This window comes from Lissotriton helveticus, chromosome 1_1, assembly GCF_964261635.1.
Source record: "Lissotriton helveticus chromosome 1_1, aLisHel1.1, whole genome shotgun sequence".
Taxonomy (NCBI): domain Eukaryota; kingdom Metazoa; phylum Chordata; class Amphibia; order Caudata; family Salamandridae; genus Lissotriton; species Lissotriton helveticus.
In genome coordinates this window covers 510,871,815-510,891,246 of record NC_136057.1, presented here as the reverse complement: position 1 = coordinate 510,891,246, position 19,432 = coordinate 510,871,815, and the positions used below count along the sequence as shown (strand labels likewise).

General features: G+C 46.0%; 1 protein-coding gene across 4 annotated transcripts in view; it reads left to right on the top strand.

Annotated features, from left to right (window-relative positions):
- The window catches only part of FERRY3 (FERRY endosomal RAB5 effector complex subunit 3), a 586,640-nt gene extending 578,445 nt beyond the window's left edge, over nt 1-8,195 (top strand). For all 4 annotated transcript variants that reach the window (XM_078673965.1, XM_078673966.1, XM_078673967.1 and 1 more), the window contains one exon: nt 7,946-8,195. In XM_078673965.1, coding sequence (XP_078530091.1) covers nt 7,946-8,038 — 93 coding nt within the window. In that variant the 3' untranslated portion in view covers nt 8,039-8,195. The remainder of the gene's footprint in view (nt 1-7,945) is intronic.
- Nucleotides 8,196-19,432: the final 11,237 nt, after the last annotated feature.

Below are 19,432 nucleotides of genomic sequence, written 5' to 3'. Positions count from 1 at the left end.
TGTTTGAAATGTCCACTATCTGTTGGATTGCTTACGTTTTCCTAATAGGGTAAAGGATTGACCACACACATTTCAGAGCATAGTCTCCATTTCAGCAGCCGCCCATTTAGTATTAAACAACAATTGGCAAAGCCAATAGGTCTGGCTTTGTTTCATCTCATACAAACCTCATTTCTTCATGTTTGTATTTGCAGGCATTGTTAGCTTGAATCAATCCCCTCAGGAGAGTCAAGAGGTATACATTGTATTTTACCGTTCTCTTGATTTTATGTTTGACATACGCTGAGTGTGTTATACTCAACTTTCACCACACACTTTACCGGTGGTTTCTTTTCCGGGCGGCCATTTTTTTGTGACAAGCGATCCCTTCGGTTAGCGCTCTAGTGGCTGCACGCTGTCCTGACTGACACCATTTAAGGGCCAGAGAACAGAAGCGCAGCGGACGTGCGCAGTAGGTGCGCCGAAGGCGTGCTTAAGCCAAGCCTGTCTGCGCCCGTCCAAGCCCGACCGGGACCAGGGGCCATGACCCCTGGCTCAACAAAGGGGATTAAGCTCAGCTACTCTTGTAAACATCTACTCGATTTTCATAGTACGCCCCTCTCTAATTGCACTATATGCAACTTGGATGAAGAATCCCCTAGATGCTCACACTGCAAATTTGCCTTCAATGTGGTGATGCAGATGGATTATGAGGGTACAACACGGCCTAAAGAGACTGTCATAGAAACATCTACTAATATAGAGCCACAGGGACATATTCTACAAAATATCACACTTTCATCTAAGGATTTTACTTTTTATAACATCAACTGTCGCTCGCTCCCTAAACACAAGTCAGACATTTTTTGACCTTTTGATCAGTGAGCAACCTGATGCTATTTTTCCTACCGAGATCTGGCTGCATGACAGTACAGGTCCCAACCTAGTTTCAGCACTCCCCCTAATTACGCCATTGTCAGAAAAGACAGAGAATTAAAGATTAATGGCGGTATAGCTATTGTCTATAAGAAGACTTTCAATTGTAAATTCGAAGATTTACCCTCGATCTTCTGCGAGGCATCTTTATTTAAAATCAAACTTTCACCCCGGTTTACCTTCTTGGGTATACTGGTTTATCGTCCCCCTGAACCTTCTGGGCCATGGGCTTCGTCTTTTCCCAATCTAGTGACCCCTTAACTTTTGAACGCTGCTAACTTTACCATCCTCAGTGTTCTGAACATCCATCTTGAAGACCCAGCATGTGTAAAAAGCGCTGCATTCATTGCCGACCTCGAAGCAATGACTATTCAACTCTGCAACTCCGGTTTAACTCATGTGGCTGGTCATTTATTAGACCCCATTTTTTCCTTCTTTGGATGATATTTGTTGTCCCCCAGCTCTTCCTCTGTGCTGGTCAGACCATTTTGCTGTTCCTATTCGGATAAAAGTTACTCCGGACCCATTGGTCCCGACGGGAACCAAGTTCAAAACTAGAAATTGGGGAAAGCTTGATATAAGAGCTTTAAATATTCTTTTGTTCAACAGCACACCTGCAATTAAACAAATAGCAATTGCGGATTTTTTGGGCCATTCAAAAGTGGATTTTAAATTCTATTGATATCGGTCTCCCTCTTTCCAACAAGCGGATTAATAATCACCAGACCCCTGCACCCTGGTTTCCGAAAGGCTAAAAAATGAAAAAACTAAATGTAAAATCTTGGAAAGTAAATGGAGGAAAAGCTATGCCCCGGAAGCCAATTTGGCCTATAAATCACTCTGTGCAAAACAGCCTGAGCGGAATATGTCTCCTCTACAATTTCTAAAGCTCAGAACTGCTCCAAGACCCTGTTCAAGGTGGTTAAAGCACTATCTTTACTCTTTACTACTTTTCTAAAGCACTATCTCGTTCAGAAAGTCAGACTACCCCTCTTGTCCTTAATGCAACTCAATGTGATGACCGTGCCCACTTTTTTGTAAGTAAAGTTGAAAATATATATTCAGCTTAAAATCTGGCTCCCCAGGATATTTACTCCCCATTTCTGTGCTGTAGCAACTTGCATCGCCTTCCCTTATGCTATTAATGGAGCTCCTTAATGCCTCCTTACAGGAGGGACTAGTCCCCCCTGAATGGAAGCATGCCATGGTTCTCCCGCTTTTAAAGACGGCCAATGCTGACCCTTCTCAGCCCTCTGACTTTCGACCAATCTCACTGCTTCCGACTCTTCCCAAAATGTTGGAAAACCATATAAATTCCCAATTATCTTCCTTTATCGAGACCCATAACTTCTTACATCCTTCACAATCTGGTTTTAGAGCAGGGTTTTCAACTGAAACAACTTTATTAGGAGTTACTGAAATGCTTAGACAATGCCTGGACATTAGCTACATGGTGGCCCCACAATACCTGCAATCTTTAGTTCAACCGTACTTAGCCTCACGTACTCTACGCTCTACTACTCAGTTTTAATATACTGTTCCTAAAATCAGACTGATGCGTATGCTAGGCCGATCTTTTGCCTTCCTAGGACCTTCTCTGTGGAACTCTCTTCCTTTTTCACTACGTAATGAAACAGTTTATGGAAACTTTCGAAGAGGTTTGAAAACTTGGCTGTTTAACTTGTAACTTCTCTCCCCTTCTCTCCTTTTCAGGCTGGGTAAACCCCTTGGGTAGCTGAGCACCTTATAAACTTAACATAACAATAAGTATGTCCTCCAAATGTCAACAACCTAATCATGCAAATTACTTGAGTCATAAAAAGATAATGAGATATATCTTTTAATGACCCAATGCAATGGTTTTCTAATTGATATAGGACCAGGTTTTAGTATTCCAGTATTTTGCCTGATAAGGTTGTTTTTATAAAGCCAGACCAATTGGATTTGCTGGTGAAACAAAAGTCAAAAGGTGCCTAAAGCATATTCAGAATAACAGACCTCTTAAGCAGGAGTTTCATACAGCCAGTATTAATATTTTTCACAGAAGGAAAGCAGGAGTATGCTCTATCTCTTTGAGTTGGTGGTGGTCCAGGGTATTTTCTTCATCTTGGGATCCTATCTGGCCGTTTTTCAATAGATAACTATTGGGATTAGCTGGTTGGAATGTTGCTGGGAGGTTTAGAATAGGGAACCCGGGATCATTATGTGGGTGAAGCATCACGGTCCAGTGTCCTCATTAGGATGAACCTTTTCACTGGGGACATGTAGAGAGACGAAACGCGGGTTTTCTCTACCATCAGGGTGGCATTTCAGTTGAGTCGTGGCACCTGTGAGCTGTGCAAGAAGTCGCGGAAGTCAGATGCTGCAGAACCAGGAGCTCTTTCATATCGGAGTTGTCCTCCAGGCCGACGGGCTGTTTCTACACGCAAGGGCCAAACGAATATTTTTTCTGCTTGCAAAACAGTAGATTGGGCCCGTCGCTGTGAAACATGTGAACATGGCAATGTTCTGATTACCATGAGTGAGGAGTTGAACAAAGAACTTACAAAACTGTGTGAAAAGGTATAATTGAACCAAAAGTGAATTTGGAGTGGCTGTCTCCGGTTGTTTTGGCGAGAAATTAAAAAAAGACGTTGTGGATGTGTATTGACCTGAGAGATTTAAATGAGACGATATGGGCTGATAGACATCGTCTACCAAACATTACTGACACGTTGACCACTCTGAAGGGGGCGAAGATTTTCATGGCTTTGGATATGTCCTATGTCTACCATTAAATCTCATTAGATCAGGATTCTAGTCACTTAACCTCTTTTGTCACGTTTGGTGGAGCTTACAGGTTTAAGCTTATGCTATTTGGCTTTGCTTCCGCTTCATCTGTGTTCCAGCGAGTAGTTGACACCATTTTTTAAGGCATTGCCAATGTCAGGTGTTTTCAGGACGAAATACTGATTTTTGGGCCAGATGAATTGTTACTTGACAAAGCCTTAGCTTTGCTGTTGGCCATTCTGAAGGAAAGAGGGGTGACTTTGAAACCAACCAAATGCCGATTTGCCGTGACCAGTGTGGAATATTTGGGACACAAGTTGTCTGCTAAAGGGGTGGAGCCAAAGGAGAGTCTAGTTAAGGCCATTAAAGAATTCCCTCCACCGCAGAGTAAAGATCGATTACATTATCTTTTTTCGCATGCTAGAGTTTTATGCACATTTTGGCCCTAAAAGGACGAAAACGGTGAGACTTTTGCTGAAGAAAAGTTTGTGTGGGGGAGGATGTCAGCAAGGAGTTCAGTCTGATTAAGGAGGAGGTTTCAGACTCAATTCCTCTTAAACCGTTTGATTCTTGTGATCCATATATTATAGTTGTGGATGTTAGTATGGATTGGGAGCAGTGTTAATGCAATCACATGATGGTATGGATGAGGTGGTGGTGTTTGTCTCACCTGTGCCCTTCATGGAGCTGAGAGCACGCATTCATTTATTGAGAGGGAAGCGTTAGCATCTTGGTAGGGTGTGGACCATTTTAGAAAATATTTATGGGGTCTGGAGTTTACCTTACGGATGGACCACAAACCTTTGCTCAAACTGGTCACCACCAAGGGAGCTTGCAAAGCAACTCCCAGAATTGTCAAATGGCATTACCGATTGCATGAGTTCCAATTTAAATTTGAATACATTACAGGAGTTTAAAATGTCTTTACGGATTGTTTGTCATGATTGCCTTTGGTTGCATATGAAATATGTGAAGAGGCCAAGGATGACATTTTTTGTGTGGTTGCGTGTACTTCAGCAGATGTAGAGGGCTTCATGGATGAGGAGTGGAGACATGAGGTAAGGTATTGCAAGAACTCATATCATGTTTGAACAAGGGTTGGCCCAAGGGGAATGTAGATGACTCTGTGAAGGTTTTTAAAGAAGTGTTTTAAGAATTGAGTGTCTCTAATGGAATTCCTAGATGCGCAGACTTGTTGATGGCACCCCAAGGAGTGTGCTCTAAGGTATTAAAATTGGCACATGAGGGGCATGTTGGAGTGAGAGCGATGAAAAGAAGAATTAAGGACACATTTTTGTGGTCAGGCATGGATAAAGTGGTGGAGCATTGGTTGAGAGATTGCGTGGCCTGCTCAATTAGTGATAATTGTCAAGTGACTGTACCAGGTCCTGTTGAGGCAGTACAAGTTCCGGACAAATCGTGGATTAAACTAGGCCTGGACATCGTTGGCCCCGTGAACATGCTTTAGGAGAGTTGTAGGTATGGCATTGTGCTAATGGATTATCACTCACGATGGATTGAAGTTGAATTTGTGAGGGAGTTAATACAACGGAGATGGTAAAGTTTTTACATGTGTTTTTCTTGAGGGAAGGAGCACTGGTTGAGTTGGTGACTGACTATGGAGTACAGTTTACGTCAGGTGACTGTAGGAAATTCATGAGTCATTGGGGTGTAAAGCATGAGACTACTTCATTTTTTTGTTTAAATCTTTGTATTGATTTTTTAGCATGAGACAAAATACAGGTACAGCGTATAGGTCAGCATTACTGCAATAACATTTTTCACAGCGATTACATAAAAATATGCAGAAGCTCCTTTCATAGAGCCACTTGAAGAACAAAATGAGGTCTGCGGTGAAGCAGCTTACTGTTTGGTGGACTAGTGTATATCGCCTTTCCCACTTGATGTCGGATCACAGGGCATCAGTGTCCATAGTAGGATCTGCTGTGCTGTCTATTCCTAATGTGAATTGCATGCTGCTGTTGGAAAGGAGATCTGGGTATATGAGCTACAGGCAATGGCAAATAGCCATGATGGAGCTTGGTGATGGGGATGGGAAGTTTAAACTAGGCCTAAGAAGAAAAGAAAAGTAAAGCTCTGCCCAACTCAGGTCACTCCTGCCCACCCTTAGCTCCCCCTCTACATGCAATTACCATCTGCTGTCTTGCATGTTGTCTCTTTAGGAATCTCATGCACCTGGAGCGCTTACAAAGGGCAGCCCGATGCCTCGCCTCCTGTGCATGCCCATTAAATGTAATTCTATGTTGCCATGACTGTCATCTTTACCACGTCCACAGTAGCAGAGTGCTCCACGTCAGAGCACTGGTCATTTTGGACGTCTTGCAATATACCATCTCAATTGATAGCGAGCGAGATTTCGTGTAATCCCAATGTGTCCTCCCTACGCAGTACGGCGCCTTCAGCCTGTGTCCAAGTCAGTAGTAAGCGAGTCCGTGCTATCGTAGGAGAGGGCTATGTTAGCTTCCACCTTTTAGTGATTAAACGATTGTCCGTCAGCAACCCCAGGTCGATAAACCAGGAGGTGACTTAGTGTTCCTTTGAACTGCGACATAAGACCAGGATACATGTTTCCCACATGTGGCAACCATATGCCTGGCGCACTTGGCCAATTAGGTGGTAACATACTGCCAGTAGGCCCTAAGAGAAGGGCAACCCTATAGCATGTGAAGGAGGTCGGCATTTACCAAACGACATCTAGGACAGTGGGCATCGGTTCGCATGAAATATCTATTTATTTTGTCTGGGTCAGGTAAAGCATGTGACTACTTCATTGTATCACCCCAGGATTAATGGACTTGTGGATAGATGCAACAGAGTCATTAACCGCATGCGTGCGGGCGGAATGCCGCCCGTACGCTGAGTTTTTTTAAATCGCATGTTACGTGACGAGCTGGGCTCGTCATGAGCGTGCGCGGAGACTACCTCATGACGAGCCCAGCTCGTCATGAGCGTGGAAGGGGTTAAGGAAAATGTGCAATTGTCTTTAGCAAATGGTTTGGTTTGGATTCGAAAGTTGAATGATTTGTTATGGGCAATACATACCACCCCTAATGCAGTTAATGCGATGTCCCTCTTTGCTTTGCTCAAGGGAAGGTTGGCTGCAACCAAATTGGTGCATTCATGGATGAATAGTTTGGAGGTGTCAGATGAGAAACAGGCACAAATTATGGAGGGGGAGAGGCATGAGGTTGCACAAAGAAAATATATGGCTAAAAATCCAGAGGAGCGGTTGGCGGTCAAGGTTGGTGATTGGGTCAGAATCAAGTTGCCTTGATTTGTTACCAGAGGGTATTCGAAATGTTCTTTTTTTATAAATATTTGTATTACATAACCAGCAAACGACCTGGCAGTACATCAATTAACAGATATATACCATACAGTTCTAACAGGTATTCAACTTAACATCAATGGTTTTGTTATGTTCCATTATCAAAGTTAAACAGTAAACCATTCTTGGCTATCAGGAATATGTACACATGTCTTGACTGTATTGTAAAAACTATGATTGCCTTGTTATTGAAAAGTTGAAGAAATAAAAATTGGAGAAATAAAATAACTCCCCATAGACATCCATGCTAACTATCATCCCTAAGGATTTGAGATTTGATGTTTGTCATGTTTTGTGGTAGTACTCTTTAATTTAAAATGTGGGCCATTAATCATAAATGGTGGACATTCATTTCTGAAGTTGTGAAGAATATATTGTGTGATATGTTATGCAGCTGGATTGTATTATGACCTTAACAGTTGTTTTTTCACCAGTGCTTTCATGCTGATCTCAACAGACTGAACACTTAGAATTATATGCACCCAATATAAAAGGGTAAAAGAATGCCTTGATGGCCCGCAAACATTCAAGCAGGAGGCATTCAAGGTGTACAGGAAGCAATAATTAAGGAGGGCAAAAAAAAAGGACGGAGGAGGCTTGAGGACAGGACGATTGAAAACTTCTGGATTAACTAGAGGAGACAGAAAGAGGGAAGAAATGGAAGAATGTGGTTAAAATAAAGCACAGGTAGCAAGTTGAAGAGATAAAGAGAGAAAGATGAAGTGAATGAGTAAAGAAGTCTGTTGTAACCTGCATAGGGACAACCTGCTAGGCCTGACGTCCTAAGGTCAGTTCCGTTCTCCAATGAATTTAAAAAGTGCCTGCTTTAGTGATGTAATGCTTCATATATATGCAATGCAAATGTATAGCAATGAGATTCTTAATTTTAATTCAGTTTTCCTTTTTTTCCAGAGTATCTCGGAAGAAATGTTTTACCAACTCAGCAATATGCTGCCTCAAATCTTTAGAGTGTCTTCTACGCTGACCTTGACATCCAAACGCTAATTCTCTCAAGAAAGAATGGATTGAAAAAATGTTTTTGTTATTTCTCATTAACGGGATTTACAGATGTGTGTGTCACTTATTGATCATTTTGGACTAAAGAGGCCAGTTGTATGTATATATTGTGCACATTTAGAAACATAAAATATTTTAACAGATATTTGTTCTCAAGTCACGTTATCAACTTTGTTGTTCGATGCCTGGCTATATTTGTAAATTATATCACATTTAGAGCACTGTGACCTCAAGTCCTTTTGTATAAGTTCATATAACATCATTACGAGTAGAGACTGAGCAACTTCCCTGCAGTTGGCCCTGGCCTCGTATATGAAAGCTGCTGCGGATGAGCTCGCCCCAGCAGCAGCTCCAACTTTGTGCTTACATTAGTGTATCTGCTTCGTGTACACGTAGTTTCATACGTTGTTTGCAGTTAACACACAATCTTAATATTGTTGTGTTTATGCACTGGAAACCTTGAGGGAGAGTAGTGGTGGGAGCCGCAATCTGTAAAATGCTACTGTGTTTGCGAGAAGCATTCAGTCTCGTGAGAGCCCCAGTGGGCGCCCCCAATTGTTTCAAGCGACCCGTGGCCGTTTGCCTGCTCTGCGCATGGTGTCTTGCTCTTGCTCCTGTGCAGATCGGCTCCTCTGGGAGCTGTTTAGCATCTACTGCTCGGCTGTACGTCGCAAAGAGCACTCGGGTTCATTGCGCAGACTTCTTGGAGAGAATAGTCTGGTCACAGTAAGAGCACAAGGGTAGGAAAAGAAGCTTCCAGTGCACACTTTAGTTGGAAATATTGTGTAGCTACAGGCAGCAAGAGTAAAATATGGCGCCTCATATTAATAGCTGACAATTATACTGCTCAGCTACGGAGCGTCCTTCAGTCTAATCGTGTTGATCTCTAGGTAACCGGTTCGAATCCCATCTTATCCCTTTAAAGACGTATGCATGCAATCTGTGTAAATAGTAATGCATGTTAATTACAGCAGATTACAAACGTGTCGTATTTTGCTTTTTTCTTTAAAAAAAATCATGTAATCTTTCCGTGTTATCTACTTCAAATGTACGGGTTGGGTTGCTAATCTTTTTTAAATGAACTGGTCTGTATTTTAATTGGATAACTACACCAGCAGCCATCCCATTACAAATCAGATTAATTGTTGCCAGTTCAAGCATGTACGCGGCCTCTGAGATTCTGTGAGGCAGAGCTGTGTTGGTCCCTTCTCGCCTGGCCGTCAAGTGAATGAGGAGAGCAAATAGCCTGCCGTTGTAATGTGCCCCTACCTCTCACAAAGAGAGCATACACTACCATACTGGATGATCAGGTGAGCACGGCGCGCCCTGCTAGAGTGGGGGCAGAGGATGTGACGTAAGCTCTAGACCTTCCTTGGCCCAATGCATGCCAAGCTTGTAGGACCCTAGCGGGTATGAATGTGCCCTTCGTTTTCATTGGATTTCTTACAGAACAGACAGCAAATACTACCCAGCAGAGATTATAGTTATTCTTTCTGCTGGACTCGGACTAATTTGTTGAATTACTTGATATAATCGTTCGTGTGCACTAAATTTGCGCAGCTTCCCCTCACGCATACTGAAGGCTGAACAAGAAATTATATTGTGAAGGTGTTTTACATGGCTTTTGCGCTTCACTGCCCTTTGTGTAAATATGTATATACTTTGTGAATAGTACATTAAACACAGACTGCAGTCACACCCACCACCCAACAATGAAAAATAAACCACACTCATGGAACAGATCAAATCTACCAATGGAACACAGAGCTCAATAACAATGTGCACAGACTGAATCCATCAGTAATGTACATTTCACATTCCCAAAAGAAACGCAGACCATCGTTAACGAATTACGGGCCACTTTCACAGGTTTCATGTAAAAGGAGAAAGAGACCACTCCTACAAGTTGAACACGAATACCACAAATGCTCAAAGATAACAAAAAAGAGCACACCACGCAATGAACATATGTCACATCCACCAGTGTAACACAGAAAGTACTTATCTGTTTAAATCCGAATATAACATCCAATGCAATTGTTAGTGACCCAATCGTAGAACAAAATGACAGCACCGCAAGTCACTCATTGTGGCTCTCGCTGAATATGCAGCATTTGCAGTTACATGCTGGGCTGAAAGTGCCACCTTCTGCCCTTACTGCAACTGTCACTGAATGTGCACCAACCACACAATTTTCTATGTGTATTAAAAATAGACTGACCTTGGAATGCGAATAGGCCACTGCATCCTATCCGTGTTACGCTGGGGTGAAGATGTGATTAGGGAGTCAGAACCCTGATTTCGAAATTACCAACCAGTTCTGGGTCGTGTTATATTGTTTCTTTCACATCCATCACACAACGCTGCAACCTCACAGTTACACACTTACCTTCATCAATGTTTGGTAATGCTAACATGGTGCCTCTGGTGAAGCTGACCCATTCTTTGATAGCAATATTAAAATAACTACGGGTAACTCAAATTTTCCCTTTTACATTTGATGGGTTTGACTTAAGCCGCAGATGCACAGCATACCAATATAACTCATAAAATAACACCACATGAACACGGCAGACACTCCATAGAACACCACCACACCACAACTGCAATTACAAGATAACATCATACAACACAATAGTACAATAAAATAACACAATAAGGACACACAATAAAATGCAATAATACACCAACAGAAAAAAACAAATATTCACTATAACACATCCCAACACAGAGCAACTCAGTGCACAAGAACAAATAACACAGCACATGCACTCAATACCTCAATACGACACCAACACCACAATAGCAAAAGATAATACAATCAAAACATGACTAGAGAAAGCACAAAACACACGAAGAGCAGCAGAAACACAAGACGGAACACAACACACCTAAAGCACAAGAGAGCATTCCAACACAAATGAACAGTTAACACAAAAACAACTCACACATCACAACAATAGAAGCATAACATAAAAGCGTACAGCTTCGGACCAGTTCTGGAGGGCCTTCCCTCTCTCATTGATGGGTAGGGCGGACTTAGTTACAAGCATTGGCATAGCCAATAGGTCTCGCCTTTGGGACCTTTTAAGTGTTTAGCCATGCAACAGTTGATGTTGTTCCAGGAAGGATATTGTGCTGCATTACTAAATACTTATAAGGCCCCAAAGGCGAGACCTATTGGCTATGCCAATGCTTGTTGACTTCAGTCTTTGTATCCATTTGGTGCCCTTTCACACGTTAGCATACTTAGTCATACCCATCCTCACATTTCTGCAGCTGGGCAGGCAATACCAGCATCACTCTAAATGTCTTCATGCATTGCACATGGATGAGTAAAAGGGATTTATGTTTTCACAAGGCTTTAGACTGCTGGAAAAAGTCTATATTCATAAGCAGTTATCTCTCGGGACCCGACAACAAAGTTTACATGCATGTGTCCATGAAAATTATAAATGCTGTTTAACTCCATTCATGGCGCACTTGGTGTAGTGATCACCAACAGAGATCATGTGACCCGCTTCTGGTGTATAAAAAGGATACTGTAGCCACGTTGAAGTAAAACGATAAATCCTTTAATTAAAAGGACCCACGAACGATTCAACCACCGATCAGTTCCAAAAACAGCAGGCAACTGACCAACATCTCATGTTCTAGAACTAAACCAGCACTTTGTCATTGGGGTTCCACAGAGTAATGCAAATTACATAGCATAATAAATGTAAACAGTACATAAGCAAAGCAAAATGAAGGTGAATAAGACATTACAAATGCCACACTATGCTCCTCCCTATGTGTATCATTGCTACTGTTTATAGCAGTGCATTGATGCACTTTGCAGTCTCCAGAGGGGCAGACGATAGAAGGAAACCCTGCCATTGCCCTGTGCCAGGCCTTTGTGCACTACTGAGTATGCACATCTTGTTACTCTATGAAGATTGCTTCCAGAAAATGGACTTCTGCAGTTGTTTTTATTTATGTACATTTTAAACCTCTGTAGCCGGTGCGTAACAAAGGAAACGTTTGCACAGAGTTAAACCCTGTCCTCGTGCTTCTGTTGTCAGTCCAAACAGGCCAAAGTGAAGGGGCATGATGCTATCCAGATAGAGTGAGTCGCTTTGAGACGGTCAGTGGTCACGTCTGCCAGCACTTCACATTCAGTATTTTGTAAACGTAAATTACATTCACTTGCGGTGTTACAACTGGAAAACCTCAGCCTGTTTAATAAACAGCACACTCGCACTTGTCAGAAAGAAAGCAAGGTGCAGCATGTGGCCGAAGGGTCATTTTTTCCAGTATATGACCCCAGCACACCTGCTACTTCTGTCAGTAATGCCTTTGTAGGGTGTAGCAAACTTCATTTTGGGTCTCGGCCCTGTGATCATCTGCTTTCCTAAGAGAATGGGCAAACGCAGCGTGCGATGGCCATCGTTGCCTGGGGGTTGCTGCCTCGCCTGCTACAGGCATTCTTCCTGGAAAAAGACAGAGGGAGTTTGTCAGCCTCCCCCACCCCCCCGTCCTTCGTCACGCTGCACAGATGGCACTGCTTCTTCAAACGTAACATTGCTATCTTATCACGCAGTCTTTCCTCTTTACAAGTGGGAGGAGGGGAGGGGGAGTGTGGCCGAGAGCAGGGACGCAGCAGCGTTTACCTTGCGGGAGTGAGCGTGATAATTGCTAACATATGGCGCCATTCACTCCCGCAAGGCAATCGCCAAATGGGCATTCCTTGCAATAGAAAGCAATGCAAAGCGGGCACGTTTTTGGGGAGAAAAGCGGATCGATTACATGAGGTCCTCTCATATGCAGCGCATGCGCGATGCATAGAAGAGACCTAAAAATGGTGGTGCTGCCTGTATGTTCTACAGGGTACGCTATATGAGATTCCTAGACATTACTTGAAAGAGCTGTACAGTCTAATAATTCAGAAAAGGGGGTGGTGATGAACAGAGTGCCTGAATTAAGCAGACCACTCTTACCCAGTCCAAAGATCAGGGCTTGATCCATCACCGTTTTTTAGCTCACTGCACCATCCCAGCTCAGAACTTGGCTATATGCAAATTAGTCTGTTCCTGTCCCAGTGCATGATGGGAACAGGGCAAACCAAACTACCAAGCCAATTCTTGTACTGGGAAGGAAACAAGCTTCCGGGGACCGGTTTCTGCCATTTCAGGCGTCTTCGGCCCGGCTTGCTTGAATCCTGATGGTGCAATGAGCAAGGGACTCACATCTGAGTATACCCTTCCACGCTTATGGTGGACAAAATGATTCAGAAAAGGGGGTGGTGATGAACAGAGTGCCTGAATTAAGCAGACCACTCTTACCCAGTCCAAAGATCAGGGCTTGATCCATCACCGTTTTTTAGCTCACTGCACCATCCCAGCTCAGAACTTGGCTATATGCAAATTAGTCTGTTCCTGTCCCAGTGCATGATGGGAACAGGGCAAACCAAACTACCAAGCCAATTCTTGTACTGGGAAGGAAACAAGCTTCCGGGGACCGGTTTCTGCCATTTCAGGCGTCTTCGGCCCGGCTTGCTTGAATCCCCCTTTTCTGAATCGATTTTGGCCACTATAGGTGTGGCAGGGTATACTCAGACATGAGTCCCTTGCTCACTGCTCCATCAGGATTCAAGCAAGCCGGGCCGACGAGGCTGAAATGCCAGAAACCGGTCCCCGGTAGCTTGTCTCCTTTCTGGTGAAGAATTGGCTTGGTAGTTTGGTCTGCCCTGTTCCCATGATGCACTGGGCCAGGGACAGACTAATTTGCATATAGCCAGGTTCTGAGCTGGGATGGGGCAGTGAGCTAAATAACGGTGATGGATCAAGCCCTGATCTTTGGACTGGGTAAGAGTGGTCTGCTTAATTCAGACACTCTGTTCATCACCACCCCCTTTTCTGTACAGTCTAATAGTTCTCCTCTGGGCCACAAAATGGAAGAGAATAGGACTGACCATATTGAAACAAGCGTAAGAACGGGGAGCCATCGAACTTCCCAATCTTGAGCTTTTATTATCTGGCGGCCCACCTTTAACATCCATTGGCTCGATGAGAAGGATAAAACTGGAGTAAAGGCTGCTGAGGGGCTTGTGTGGGAAGCATACTCTTCTGGAGCTGCTTATGCGTAGGGCACAGATTCCGAAGTCACACCCATTTATGATCTGACAAGTGTGGCACGTCTGGGAACAGGTGGTTATGAGGGTCCTTCATCGCGCGTTATGCTGATCTGGGTATTAAAACCGTTTGCTGACAACGAAAGTCACGTCGATACAGAAATGAGGAGAGGAGATTGTGACGTCCTGTATCTTGGGTGGCAATATTCTCATGCAGGACGACGAGATTGACTCGTTCGCGTTGGGTTGGGTTCTGGACAATACCTGCAATACACCAAGATATCAGCCACTTAGCGTAAGATTTGGCCCCGTTTTCCTGAGAAACCATTGCCCTCAAAAACCTACAGAAATTTGCCCCAAAGGCACACAGTAAATGGGGAAGAGTTGCTCGGTGATGAGCTGACACCCCAGACTGGCACAGGGTACACACAGACGTGCAGGGTGAGTTCAAATGCACACTTTAAACTTTTACAGTATAAAAATACGTACACCAGGCATACCTCTTACCAAAAACCCTACACGCCATTTACCTCACCCAGTCAGCAGGTGCCCACGATGTGGTACACCCGAGGCGGACTTTGTGTATGTAGTGTGGAGTTGTGCGGTCGTTGGCGGGACGCTTTTCCAAAGTCTAAAAATGGCAATGGGATGGGAGATCACGGACACCCCATGTGAAATATTGCTGAGATGAATCCCAGCCCCTCCAAGAAAAAAAACGTAGTTTCAAATTCTTGGTGTTGGGGCTTGTGGTGGCTAAAAAGGCAATTGACATTAAATGGATGAACACACACCCACCCGAATGTGCAGACTGGTTGCTGGATGTGTTTGAATGGGCGGTGGCCGAAGAGATTGGAGTGAAACATGTGAGACGGGATAACTGATGGGAAGACAACCTGGCAGTGTGAAGAATGATGCTATAAGATCTGCGAAATGATGGAGTGCAGAGAGTGGGGGACACAACAATGAGGTGGAAAAAAAACTTACCAATTGTTATAGGTAAAGTGAAATAAGCACTGGAATACTATGCCCCAACGAAACACAGAGATTACGGACACAAATGTAATAGATTTAGTAACATGTTTCTGCAGCACTGAAGAGAACTGCAGCATTGGCCACATGCTTTATATTAATAGATTTCAAATGTTGAACTACATCACCACATGAGCAGCCAGAGGAGTGGGGGGTGTTGGTGAGTAAATGTTCAAATCTGCAAGGAAATAATCCTGTGTTTCCTTGCATCTACTACAGCGACAATGATGGTTGTGAAATATACTGTGTTGCGAAACCCCCAAAAAAATGTACAAAACAATCCTTGGCATAGCCAATAGGTCTCGCCTTTGGAACCGTATAAATGTTTTAGCCAGAGCTTTTGGCTTTGCCAATGGTTTTAATCTATGTTGTAGAGCAGGGTGGCACCTGCGCAGCATGTTGAAAAGTTGTAATAAAAAAGTATTATAAGCATTTTTGTTACCGTGTACATAACCAAGAAGACATTATGTACAACTGAACAGCCTTATTAAAAAAAGTTAACATAAAAAATGTCTTGTAGTTTTTTTGTCCTTGCAATACCTGCAACTTCTTCTTGCCTGTTCTAATGGCATAAACAACGGGAGGGTGGAGGTATGGAAATAGTGCCTGAATTACAACATAAGCAGTGGACGGACACTAGGGGAGAATCAACAGATGCCAGAACCCATTGAAAGAGTGAAGTGGTGGTGGAGTGGTAGGGTGCTGTTGCAGAGCTGTGCTGTATGATACTCAGGTGGTGCTGAGTGATGCCGAGGTGGTGGTGTGCTGATGTGAAGATGATTCTTAGGTGATGCTGTATGGTACTCAGTTGGTGCTGAGGGTTTTTAAGGTTGTGGTGTGCTGGTGCGGAGGTGATGCTCGGGTGATGCTGTGGTGGTGCTGAATGACGCTGTGGTGTTGAGTCATGCTGAGGTGGTGGTGCTGCAATGATGCTCAGGCGGTGCTGAGTAATGCTGAGTTGGTACTCTGCTGAGGTGATGCAGTGCGGATTCTTAGGTACTGGTGCTGAAGTGGTGCTACATTGGTGCTGTATTGCTGCTGGGGTGGTGCACTTATGCGGAGGTGGAGCTGTGCTGATGCAGAGATTGTGCTGATGTTGACGTGGTACTGCACTGGGGCTGAGGTGTTGCTGTGCTTGTGCTGAGGTGCTGCTGCGCTTGTGCTGAGGTGCTGCTGCGCTGATGCTGAAGTGGTGCTGCATTGCTGTTGCGCTGATTAGGAGGTGGTGCAGTGTTGATGCTGTGGTGGTGCTCAGGTGGTGCTGAGTGATACTGAGGTGGTGATGGTGCTGAGCTGGTGCTCAGGTGAGGCTGAGTTGGTGCTGTGCTAATTCTGAGGTGGTGCTGCACTGATGCTAAGGTGGTACTGCGCTGATGCTTAAGTGATTCTGCGTTGGTGTCGAATTGCTGCTGAGGTGGGGTTGTGCTGGTGCACAGGTGAGGTGGGGCTGTGGTGGTGCACCAAGGCAGAGGTGGTGCTGGCTGAAGTGGTGGTGCTACGCTTAAGTGGTGGTGCTACGCTGATGCTCAGTTGGTGCTGGACTGGCTGATGTGCTGCACTGGTGCGAAGTGATAATGAGGTGGTGCTGAGGTCACACTGATGGTGCTGAGTGATACTGAGTTGGTGCTGAGATGCTGCTGCATTGGAACAGTGTCCAGGAAAGGGTGGATGCTCTGCATGATGGACAGATGGATGGATGGGTGCGTGGGTAGATGGATAGAAGGAAGGATGGAAGATTGCATGTGGATAAATGAATGGTGTTCTTGTGAATGTGTACATGGATGGGTGGATGAGTGAATGGCAGAGTCTGTCTAGAAGGATGGATGCATGCATGCATGACCAGAAGACGCCCTGGATGATGGAAACTGTTATATGGATGGATAGATGTGCATATGGAAAATTGATGCATGGATGAATAGATGGTAGAGTGAGTGCAGGTCGATTTCTAGATGCTTCAGTCGTGCTTATTTTATAAAAAGAAAAAAATGGTGCTGGTGGCCAACGTCATAACATTGCTTAATAACTGCTTGTGAGTTTGTCGGGTAGCAGGTTTGCCCTGCTTGCCCAAAAGATCACCTGCTAGAAGGTCATGGGGGCTTGGGTCCGGGCTCACATTCAGGCTGTAGACTGATGCAGGTAGCAGCATTGTGAGCAGGCCGTGGCATTTGCTGGCGGCACAACAAAGTAGTGAAGACCACACGTTTATTGAAGTGCAAAGCTAGCGGTGTACAGTGTGCTGAGCTGACCAGAAATGTTTGAGTTTGGATTAGTGGTGGGTATAAGGGACAGGAAGCAGAGGCACCCAAGGCACTTTGGCTAGGGTCTGGGCAGGGGCAGCAGTATGGTAAGAAGTGAAATGAGCCCTGGTCCCCTAAAGTAAGCGGTGGTTATGCCCACCGGCAACCACAAGCAGAAATGAAATACTTGCACCGGCATCCACCAGCATAAATTCAGTCTGGCACCTGCAACCACCAGCACAAATGAAGAACTGGCTCCAATGAATGGGCGGATCACACTTTTTCATTCCGACCAACTAAATTCCGAGTGTTTACAGCGTGTCCTGCTGACACTTAAAGAGAAGAAATAGGGAGGGTGGTTTAAAAAACAAACAAACGGGGGGGGCATGGCCTGGGCGGCGATGCTGTGAGACGGCTTTCCGTGGAGCTCCGGTGGTCCACTGCCTACTTAAGCAATTATAGCGGAGCCGATATGTGGCCGGGGGGGTGCTGACTGTTCCCTGTACCGGGGGGCACCTGCGGAGTGCAACAGGCGATACAGAGGAGCCCCTCTTTCCCTGCTGACGGCTGCAGAGACTGCGGCGGGTGCCCGAAGGCTGCGGCCGCCATTGTGCGGCCGGACGGAGGGCCCGGCCTCACGCCCAGCGGCTTGTGACGGAGCAGCAGCGGCCCCCTCTGTGGTGCTGGTGAGAGCAGAGGGAGCCGCTGGGGACACAGAGTGAGCGGTGACAGTGGCGGCGCTTAGAGCGCTGCAGAAGAACCAGGCTGACTGTGGAGAGACACGGCGGGAGGCAGCGGTGCAGCCCGGTGGGGCCTACCGGGCGGTGTGAGCGGAGCGGAGACCGTTCCAAGACCTGAAGCAGTCTGGAGCGTATCCCGTCCCCCGAACTCTGAGGCGCTGAGGCTAGCGGTGAGTGCCTGCCGGCGTGAGCGGGGGAGTGGTGCTGAGAGATGGCGGCGAAGCAGCGAGGCCTGGGTTGAGACTGGGAGGCTGCCTTGCGCAGCGTCGAGCTGCCGGGGGCCTCCTCGCTGGGCCCCCTTGATTGACTTGTGAGTGCTGCGCCCATAGAGAGGTGGGCGCTCTGGTCGGTGATGCCAGCAGAGGGGATCTGGAGGAGTGGAGGCGCCCCCGTCATCTTGTTTCCCAGCGCATGGGGACCTGGAGGTGCCGACTGTGGGGAAATTTCAAGCTTAGAAGCCTGAAACCCGGCTTAAGCTACCCGCCCTACGGTGTCGTCCTGCCCAAGGGAGAGAGCAGCTGACGAGCCACCGAGAGCCGGCAGGAGTGAGCGAGGGCCGGCAGAGCCTGTGGGCGCCATTTTGTGCCCAGGGAGGCTTGGTGATCCCCCCACGAAAGGTGGCTGCGGGTGTGAGCGGGCAAAGAGGACACGGACTGTGACTTTTGCATGGGTCGGCCGCACCGCCGCCCCGACGGGAAATGTGAGTACGCAGCGAAGTGGACAGCTGGGGGCAGAAAGGAGGTGCGCAAGTTGCCGAGAGCTGGAACTGCGGGGGAGTGGCACAACAAGGCGCGCGCTCCCCCCATCATTTCGGATCTCCCGCGCTGGGTGACCCTCAGTTGACGGATCGTAAGCGCTGTTGCACCTGGGGAGACAGAGCTCTGACTATAGTCCCTGCCCCCCTGTGCCACTGCTTGGGGAAGAGCCCGGGGGCTGGCTGGAAAGCGGACACGCAGCGACGGATGGGACTTTGCCGGGGGAGGCACTTGGCGTGGATTGGAGGTGCCACCATTTTAGGACTGGTGAGCGTCCCGGAGGCGATGGGTGGAATGCTTTAGCACTGCAGAGGCTCATCGCGGGGTAGCAAGCAGGTTGGACTCTGTGCTCTGTTGCTCCTGGAGATCGGCGCTGCAGCTGGGGCCACCGTGAGTACCCGTTGATAAATGCACGACATTGATTGAAAGCCCAACGCCAAGAAGGCCATTCTTCTTCCCTGCGCAGCTCTTTGAGTAACTGGCACGGGGGGAGACGCACTGCTGTGGAG